Source organism: Podarcis bocagei, assembly GCF_964188305.1.
Source record: "Podarcis bocagei genome assembly, chromosome: 2".
Taxonomy (NCBI): Eukaryota; Metazoa; Chordata; class Lepidosauria; order Squamata; family Lacertidae; genus Podarcis; species Podarcis bocagei.
The window spans coordinates 112,900,569-112,911,085 of record NC_138126.1 but is presented as its reverse complement, the minus strand read 5'-3'; the positions used below and the strand labels follow the sequence as shown (position 1 = coordinate 112,911,085).

Sequence of the window (10,517 nt, the reverse complement as noted above, 5' to 3'; positions counted from 1 at the left end):
TCAGGCCGAGGGAGCCGGCGTTTGTCCACAGACAACTTTCCGGGTCATGTGGCCAGCATGACTAAACCACTTCTGGCACAATGGAACACAGAGATGGAAGCCAGAGCACACGGAAATGCAGTTTACCTTCCCACTACAGTGGTACCTATTTATCTACTTGCACTGGCATGCTTTCAAACTGCTAGGTTGGCAGGAGCTGGGACAGAGCAATGGGAGCTCACCCCGACGTGGGGGTTCGAACCGCCGACCTTCCGATCGGCAAGCCCAAGAGGCTCAGTGGTTTAGACCACAGCACCACCAGTGTATAGTGAGTCAATATTAATGGAATAACACTAGTCAAGCAGATGGACAAACTTTTATTAAAAAGTCATAATACAAAGTACGTATGCTGAGGTAAATAGATACAAGTTTTATAAACACATTTCCTTCCCAACATTGTCTCCAAGTTTTACCTTAACACTGTATGGGTAAAATGTCTTCCAAAGGACCAAATACTTGTAAGGTATTGTTAAAGTACAAAAATATTGCAAATGTATTGGGAACCTTTCCCTTTTACATATATTTTTCACTAGCGAAGCAGTTTATCACTGGTCAATTGCTAGGTGCCTTTAATCTCCATCGAGCCTTTGGGTCCTCGTATCACCTTTATTGGTAAGTTTTCAAACCAATATTTTTTGCACAGTGCTGCTGTTCCCAAATACAACTCATTCACACATGCTCTCTCCCCCACCACAAAGGATTATCAATCCCGGGTAACCCCCCCCCCCAATATGTGACGAGTCAGTCAATGGAGGAAAGGCATTCGGGCTAAATGAAAGCACCAGAACTGGTAAAACATTTATTTATGGGGCCAATGGCTAGCTTGCCCTTTGCCTCTTCCTCATTTGGGAAAACAGGGTTGGAAGCTACTGTTGCAGGAGTGACGCTGAGCAACTTCAGCTACCCAGTTCTGTCTACAAGTTTTCTATGAACCAAGCACTGCGCATGCATGGACTTCTCAACTCCCGTCAGCCCCAGGCAGCACAGGCAGCGGTCAGGAATGATGGGAGCTGTAGCCCCAACAGCATATGGCAGGCCACAATTCCCCCCATGTGTGCCTTTGTGGAAGGCAGCACAGCCGCCTCCTGGTCAGAGGCACATTTACAAGCTCCAGTTCATTTATAACACATTCTAGTGCAGCGGTTCTCAACCTGTGGGTCCCCAGATGTTGGACTACAACTCCCATCATCCCTGAGCTCTGGCCTTGCTAGCTAGGGGTGATGGGAGTTGTAGTCCAACACCATCTAGGGACCCACAGGTTGAGAAAGGCTGTTCGAGAGGAAGAGGATTCCCACCCTCCAGTGTATATATCTCATGTACACACACTTGACAGCTAAATGTGAATTGGTCTTTGCTGTCACATTTTTCTACGTAACAGCAGGGTGACATCCGACAGCATTGGCCTGATCATCCAATGCGTCCTCAAAATCTTATGGGAGGTTTAGGAAACAGATCTGGAGGGGAAGGGGAGTTAGCCACCTTTAACATCTCATACAGTGTTGTTGTTTGCTCCATTTAAAGTTTGCAGAGCTCTGCTAGCTTACATTAGATTTTACTATATTGCCTAATTCTTAGAATTGCTCTAATTGTAGCTCATGCCTTAATTCCTGCGTTGCGGAGAGTTGGACTAGATGATCCTCAGGGAGGGGGGTCACTCCCAATTCTACGATGCCACCTGCGTTAACATGAGTAAGGCAGGCTGCTTGCCTGAGTGCAAGGGAAATATACTGGCATGTGGCACAAGAGAACACGACAAACCCCAGCTTTTTACTTTGAGGCCAAGGGAGTGTCGGGGGGAGCCTTTCGCTTGCAAAATGTCAACAGCCTCTGTTCCGCAGAGCTGTTGGGCTACAGCGAAGGTGGATGAACCTTTATCCCTCTGAACTAAAACTCCCATCATTCCGGGACATTTGCTATGCTTGCTAGTGCTAATGGGAGTTGTAGTTAGCAACATCTGGAGGGACAAAGATTCCCCACTAGTAATTGCCTTAAGGCTTCAGGACAGGGGAGAGGCGCTAACTTGGTGCAGCAAGGAGATATTGCGACCCTCTTAGGCTCCAGTTTAAGGTCACTGGAGCTCTTGTGCCAGCACCTGAGGTCTCGGCATCAACGCAGCCCTAGAGCAGCTGGGATATGCAGAAAGGTGTTTTCCTGTTTTTCATCAACAACGTCTTACTTTGTTTGTCCCTAACAGGATGCTGTGGTAAGCAGCCTCTGGCTGGCACTGAACAGCTACAGTTTGTGACAGGACATGTCTGCAAGTAATACTGGTCTGTACTGTATTTTAAACATGAAAAAAGGGCATTCACGTCACTTGCACGGTTGAATTTGCCTAAACAAAGGGTGGAGGGGGGGAGAGAAACCTTTGGCCTTCCAGAGCTTCCTAAATTAGAAGCCACATCAGTCCCAGCAAGTATGGCCAATGACCAAGGCTAGTGGGGTTTGTAATTCAACAACATCTGGAGGGTCACACCTGGCCTAAACTATCATTAGACCAGGTGCTGTTGGGACTACAACTTCCGCCATCTCTAGCTAGCAGAAGCAATGCTCAGAGATTATGGAAATTGTCCAAAAACAGCTGGAGACCCAAGTTTGGGAAACCCTGATTGAGTGCACAACTGTGCCACACAGCAGTTATTCCCTCTTAATATCACTACCCTGTCTATGCACTGACCTTGTTACATCAGCAAAATAATAAAATCCCTGATAGATGATGCATTTACAGACACCTTTGTCTACATGGTACCTTAACTTCAGCATCATTCATGTAGCACGCTATCCTAAGTAAGTTATTGCAGAGTTGTTCTTTGAACTCACGGATGGGTAAGAAAGGGCAAAGCAACGATGTATAAGAATGCTGGTTAATTCTGACTGCCACCTACTATAGATTCCCACCCACCCACCCACCCACAAATGCTCAGAAGTTCTACAAAACCTCCTTACAGAATGAGGGTAGCCTAATTCTTTCAGCAGAAGGACGCTGTTGAGGTCAACCCACTGACAGCCATGTGCCAGAAGTGGCCAACACAGTCACTAGCCATATATCAGACACACCCTCCCCTTCTGCTGATTAGCAGAAAAACAGGGCGGGGAGGGAGAGACAGAGATCTTTTCAATAGCATTTTTCCTGATGGGAGTACTGGGCTAGGAGAGGGAGATCTCCTAGATCAGGACTTCTTCTTTTCCCTTGTAAAAAATCTCTTCTTCCTTTTGGGAGCCACCACTGCAAGAAATGGTGTGTTCCCTCTCAGAGCCTCTAGATCAACCGTCCTCAACCTGTGGGTCCCCAGATGTTGGACTACAACTCCCATCATCCCTAAGCTCTGGCCTGGCTAGCTAGGGATGATGGGAGTTGTAGTCTAACAACATCTGGGGACCCACAGGTTGAGAACCACCACTCTAGATCTTCCTGCAATGGTACCTTAGCCAGAGGGAAAAGAGACACTTTTTGAAGGTAACCAAAATTTCCTGATCTTAACAGGCTGCTGCTACAACATGGCTTCCTGGGCAGGATCTGCCCTACAGGCTGGCCTCCCCTACTATAGAATTTCCCCTGGGAACATGTGACGTCATCTTGGTAGAGGCACTTTCTGAAGCAGGAGGTAATAATAAAGCCCAAGTTAAATATCAGCCGTTCAATGGCACTCAACTGGGCACTGCATGTTCACTGTTGGAAAGCTTATCTCTCCGTCCTGTACAATACTTTTGAATAAAAACCAAGGCACAGAGGTAAAGAGATGAGACCGAGGTACTGCACATGGGGAAACAAATACTTCAGCTTGCTGCAGTAAATGGGGGAGCAGGATTCAATAAACACTAATGCCTGGTATTCAACTGACAAAAATGAAGCATTTGCTGAGTGTCTGCCCAGCAGCAGTTTACAGTACCGTACTCTGATGAATAGGATAAACATACAAGGAACTTTGGTCCATAAACCCTGAGCCAAAAGAACAGCACTTTAGCAAAATTGGGCTGTTCATTAAGCGTAACCACACAGACAGGAGCACAGCAAAAGGTTCAACTCTGGCTTTTCCTCCCTTAAAATTAATAATAATAAAAATAATAGTAATACAAATTTGATAGCAACAGTGAAGGCTTACTCCCCACCCCCACCCCAGATTACTTAAACACACCATCAGTATTTTAAACTGTACACAGTAAATAGTTCAAGTAATGTTTATCACATCGGCAGGTTGCGTTAAGAGGGCTCCCTCCTGCACAGACTCACACCAGTGTACTCAGAGCCTGCACTAGTTAATCGCTGTATCACCAAGTCCAACCACTGGAGGAATGATGCAGTTTAAAACAATTGGCATCATTTCAGAGGTGGAGAAGTTAGAACACCAGCACCTTCCAGCCTGGATAGGAGAACGAACACCCAAAATAAAGAGAACCGCAGGACTGATCAAGTACCCAGTCAAAGACCACTTCCCTGTTGTTGGAGCCAATTGTCACTCTGAGTTTGAAGTTCCCCCCTTCATTATTATTATTGGAAGGGCCTAAATTCACAGCTTCTATGTCAAATGTCACAGCTGATCCTGAAGTAACCGCAGGCAACTGGTTTGTCATCTCTTTTCCGTTTACAAAGACAGCACCTGGAACAGGTAAGGCAAGAAACATTAGCTTTCATGAACTAGACATGAAAACCCAGTAACGTCTGGACTGTGATCTGACTATTCTATCCCCCTTTGCAGCCTTGCAAACAACTTTATAAAGGTTATTAGGGAAGCTTTTATTTAGGGAAGCTTTTAGTGTTTGATGTATTACAGTATTTTAATATTTTTTTGGAAGCCACCCAGAGTGGCTGGGGAAGCCCAGCCAGATGGGGGGGGGGTATAAATAATAAATTATTATTATATAGTATTATATTATTAGGCCAGCAAGAAATCAGCATTAGTTAATCGGTCCAATTTTTATTATTTGTTTATTATTATTTTTTAAGCTTTCCATTTTATACCAATTAAAACCAAAGAAGAAGCCAAATACAGATGCCAAATTATATATATTTTTGGCATCTGTATTTGGCTCCTGCAGCCAATCGGAAGCCACGCCTTGGTTTTTGAATGGTTTCGGGAATAAAACAGACTCCTGGGACAGATTAAGTTTGAGAACCAAGGTTCCACTGAATTTGTTCTCAAGAGCCCTACCCTTTGCTCCACAATGCGTTGATTTCCTGAAGTAACTATAAATTTCCAGACTGCTAGCCATGCTAAGTCTCTTGGAGTCCTGCAGTACCCTAATGACGAATACATTTATTAAGTTAAAATAAAAAAATTCCTTCCAGTAGCACCTTAAAGACCAACTAAGTTAGTTCTTGGTATGAGCTTTCGTGTGCATGCACACTTCTTCAGATACTTCTTCAGGGTATCTGAAGAAGTGTGCATGCACACGAAAGCTCATACCAAGAACTAACTTGGTTGGTCTTTAAGGTGCTACTGGAAGGAATTTTTTTATTTTGACTATGGCAGACCAACACGGCTGTAACATTTATTAAGGCATAAGCTTCTGTGGACACAGTCCTGCTTTGTCACGATGCACAAAGTGAAATGTTAGTTGGCAGGTAAATAATGGGGGAAACTGTAAGGGGGGGTGTTTGAATGCCAATGAGATGCAAAAATGAAAGTCAGCGATAATTAAATGTGTGTTAAATAGGCACACTTTCTGCTGAGGCTATCAACAACCAGGGACACCTCCTCCATCATGATCCAGCTGAGAGCCGCTGCTATGGATATAAAGCTAAGTTATGCAGTGGTACCTCAGGTTACATACGCTTCAGGTTACAGACTCCGCTAACCCAGAAATAGTGCTTCAGGTTAAGAACTTTGCTTCAGGATGAGAACAGAAATCGTGCTCCGGCGGCGCGGCAGCAGCAGGAGGCCCCATTGGCTAAAGTGATGCTTCAGGTTAAAAACACCCGTTTCAGTTTAAGAACGGACCTCTGGAACGAATTAAGTACTTAACCTGAGGTACTACTGTACTGTATTTCAGGCATAGGCAAACTCGGCCCTCCAGATGTTTTGGGACTACAATTCCCATCATCCCTGACCACTGGTCCTGTTAGCTAGGGATGATGGGAGTTGTAGTCCCAAAACAGCTGGAGGGCCGAGTTTGCCTATGCCTTTTGTATTTGAATGAAGCTGCCTTGGGAGAAGGTTGTGCCCTTAAGAGAGACTTATAAATTTCCCGTTGCTGTTTGGAGGTCACCAGGTTGGGCGATAGCTCCCAGATTCTTGAAGCTTCACCTTCATAAGCAGGATATAAATTTTACGAAATAAAAATAAAACAAGTAAGTTCTAAAAATAAAGAAATTCACAGTTCTAAGGTTTTATATAGTTCTGGAATTTGTAGACTATATTAGAGGACAGAAGAGGGCAAAATCTGGGATAAATCAGATTATTTTTCATTTAAAAAAAGGTGTGCAAGTGAATTCTTGGGCAACTCACCGTTGGTGCTCACGCAAACTGCTTTATCTCTCTGCAGGGAATCAGCGCCATTCTGCTGCGCCACACAAACACCGATACTGTCTTTTTTGTCCGGCTGACCAACTGTTTCAATTCTGAGGAGAAAGTTGGATGCATTTTGTGCTATTAATATAAACTGTATCAGTTTTTATCAATGACAATGCACCTTTCTTATGGTATTACCCACACCCTGAAAATTATGGCAACAATGTTGACGTTGACATTTGCCTCAGTTCAGCGGCAGTAAATTGGTAGAGGAAACTTTATTGCTGAATCTGTGGCTCGTTGGAATGGCTGCCTCTTTGTTAAAGTGGAGCAAACTAAAGCAAAAAAAAAACACCAATTCATAAAATCTCTCTAGGTGAGGGTTTGCCCATTCATTCTCAGCACATGGAGCCACACTATGTGCAACTCATTCAGCACTGAAGTAAACTGGCAAAACTGCGACAGCTCAGGGTGTAAGCTGATCGAATGGATTCATGGGTCATGTACCATTTTGGATATAGGCACATCTAAGAATGTTGAACCATCACACAGATAAAGAGATGACATTCAAAGTGCTGAGGGATCACATTAGGAAAGAGACACAAATTATTATTACTTATTAATTAATTAAATTAAATTTTGTATACTGCCCTATTTTAAAAAAAAGATAAAGGACCCCTGGATGGTTAAATCCAGTCAAAGGCGACTATGGGATTGTGGTACTCATCTCACTTTCAGGCTGAGGGAGCCGGCATTTTTCCACAGACAGCTTTCCGGGTCATGTGGCCAGCATGACTAAACCACTTCTGGTGCAATGGAACACCGTGACGGAAACCAGAGCACACGGAAATGCCGTTTACCTTCCCGCCGCAGCGGTACTTATTTATCTACTTACACTTTTGGCACACTTTCGAACTGCTAGGTTGGCAGGAACTGGGGCAGTGCAATGGAAGCTCACCCTGTCATGGGGATTTGAATCGCTGACCTTCTGATCGGCAAGCCCAAGAGGCTCAGTGGTTTAGATAACAACGCCACCCGTATCCCATGAACCCTATATACTATATCCGCAGGTCTTAGGGTGGCTCTCAGGATAAAATGACGATATAAAAACACCAAATACATACTCAAAACAAAAACAACCCAATATTTGGCCACATCATGTTCCTAGACCCCCAGGCAGAAAAGCACAGGTGCTTTTTTAATATTCTAGTATTCTTACAGTTTTAGACAGTTTATTTTTTATTTTATGAAAAATGTTTTTCAAGTTTTAATTAGTCTAGTATTCATTCTGATTCAAGTTAAATAACCCATTTATCTTCCCATTTCATCAATGCGTCATACGCACTGCTATGTGAAAACAATGCCTTGTTCAGAGGGTTATTAATGGGGAAGACATCATTCTTTTTCCCCTTTCAAAAAAATCCCCACCATTCATGGAAGAATGTTATCTGCCTGACCAATGAGACAAAACACCTGCAGATTGGACCTATGCAAGAAGAGGAGCACATTTACAGCCCTGCTTCTTGCCGGTTAAACATACCAGTGAAGTTGTAGACACTGATCATAGTGGCAGACATAAAAGAAAACACACCAGTTTATTTTAGAGATGACGCAATTTCCTATAGCCAGCAATGAAAGCAAACTGGATATGGAACATGTGTTGAGAGATAATTATCGCTTGAAATTTTCAGGAGGAAATTACATTTGTTTTGCTTGCTTTTTTTTTTTTTTTTAAAGAACAGGTTGGGTAATAATGAGACGCCTGTCAAGACATTTTGAGTACAGCTCAAATTTGTAGCCATATTGCACTGCGAATACTCCCACCAAGCCTTCCTGTCTCCCAAGAGCCAAAAATGTGCATTGCAAAATGGGGGGCAGCGTAGGGAAAACCTAAGTATCTTCCATCTGAAAACAATCTAGCTCTCTTTGGAAAAGTAAACCCGAGAATTACAATCAGATTTTGTCAGCCAATGTTGTTGGTTTTTTTAATGGTTTTTTTTTAAAAAATATTATTTTAAACTTCTGCAACTATTTATAGCCATTGGCTCAGAGGTGCTTAAACCAGACAGCATTGTCTACTCTTGCAGAAGCTCTCTAGGATCTAACACAGGCAGAGAAGGGTTTTTTCTAATTACCTGTTCCTTTTAACTGGAGATGCTGGGAGCTTCTGCATGTGAGGCATATGCTCTACGACTGACCTATGGTTTCTTCCCAAGTTGTGGGGAGGGGGAGGCAGGGAGCAACTATGGACCCAACAGCATTTCATTCAGTTAATTAACTACTCGCACACGGAACGCTACTGTGTTTGGGGAATGATGGCTCTAGAAACTCAGTTGATGTCAAAGAGCCGGCCGGCAATAAATCACACCATTCTAACTTAACCCTTTATTAGCAAAAACACAATCTTCACATTTCACCCTTGGCTGAGTGTCAAGCCAAATGAGCACAGCAGCTCATCTCATCCCCAGTAGGCCTTGCCCCATGATTCAGTTGCCGAGGCTGAAAGTCCCCACCTCCCCACAGCCATCTAAGTCACCTCCTCTCCAGGGCTTTCCCTCAAGCAATCAGAGACTGCGCCTACATGCTGTCGCTCCTCCTGTTTCAGTCCTCTTCTGGTTCTGGGATACCAGCAGGGAGGGAAGCTTGTCAAAGCAAGAGTGGGAGACCCCTGTGTCTCACCATCCTGACCCAGCGCTGCCTCTTGGCCTCCCTCCTCCTAGTCTCCTGCTTCAGCAGCTGCCTCTGATTCTGGACTTCTCTCCATCACTGATTCTCCCAGCTCACTAAGCCCTGTTACCTCTTCCTAGCCTTTCCCCTCTTCTCCCTCTGACCACTCATTAATGTCCTACCCCCACCCCTGGGCTCTGAGCCTTCTTCCCCTGGTGGTTCCCCAGCTGATGCCTCCCACCATTCCTCTGAGTCCATGACAGGTAAACGCACCAGTCCATGACGGAGGAACAGCGGGGGCTGCAAAATGACTGACACCACCCTGAAGAAAGACCTCTGTCAAAGCAATGCCTGAGTCAAGAGACGCATCCGTGGAGGAATAATAAAAAAGAGTGAGCCTTGTGGGTGAAAGAGCTCTGAGGCAGCGTGTGGTTTGAAAACATTTCTGTCCCATTTTTCTGTTTAAAAAGAGTCCAGGGAAGCTCGCGGCAGCAAAATGCATTTTAAAAGCAGCCCTCTCCTACTCCCATTGAAAGGAAGGAACAGTAGGAAGAGGGAAAACACAAAAATGAGGGAAAAGAAAATGAATCCATTAACGCCCTTAGGAAATGAAAAGGTTACTACAGTGGTACCTTGGGTTACAGACGCTTCAGGTTACAGACTCCGCTAACCCAGAAACATTACCTCGGGTTAAGAACTTTGCTTCAGGATGAGAACAGAATTCGCGCTCCGGCGGCACGGCGGCAGCAGGAGGCCCCATTAGCTAAAGTGGTGCTCCAGGTTAAGAACAGCTTCAGGTTAAGAATGGACCTCTGGAACGAATTAAGTTCTTAACCCGAGGTACCACTGTATTAAAAATTTAACTTGGAACAGTCTAAATCTGTGAGATGGGCGTCCACAAGAGAACACAAGCAAACCGACTCTTCTGCAGTGGCTCCACAACTTTGGAACTCCCTGCTACAAGAGCTGCGGGAGGCAGCTGCACTTCTGAGCCTGTTTTATTCTTGGCTTTAGTAGTAACTGGTATTTTATACCTACAGTGTTTAATGGTTGCTTCATTTTTAAGGTTGTTAGGCCGAAGAATTGATGGTTTTGAATTATGGTGCTGGAGGAGACTCTTGAGAGTCCCATGGACTGCAAGAAGATCAAACCTCTCCATTCTGAAGGAAATCAGCCCTGAGTGCTCATTGGAAGGACAGATGCTGAAGCTGAGGCTCCAATACTTTGGCCACCTCATGAGAAGACTCCCTGGAAAAGACCCTGATGTTGGGAAAGATGGAGGGCATAAGGAGAAGGGGACGACAGAGGACGAGATGGTTGGATAGTGTTCTCGAAGCTACCAGCATGAGTTCATGAAGCTGAGGC

The 10,517-nt window shown here is 44.5% G+C and overlaps 1 protein-coding gene across 1 annotated transcript in view; it reads right to left on the bottom strand.

The window, feature by feature from the left end:
* Window positions 1-336: 336 nt before the first annotated feature.
* CRLF3 (cytokine receptor like factor 3) overlaps window positions 337-10,517 on the bottom strand; it is a 28,623-nt gene continuing 18,442 nt past the window's right edge. The window contains exons 7-8 of the mRNA XM_081181465.1: window positions 6,483-6,595; window positions 337-4,634 (exon numbers count right to left, since the gene is read on the bottom strand). Of these exons, the coding sequence (XP_081037591.1) occupies window positions 4,375-4,634; window positions 6,483-6,595 (373 nt within the window). The 3' untranslated portion in view covers window positions 337-4,374. The remainder of the gene's footprint in view (window positions 4,635-6,482; window positions 6,596-10,517) is intronic.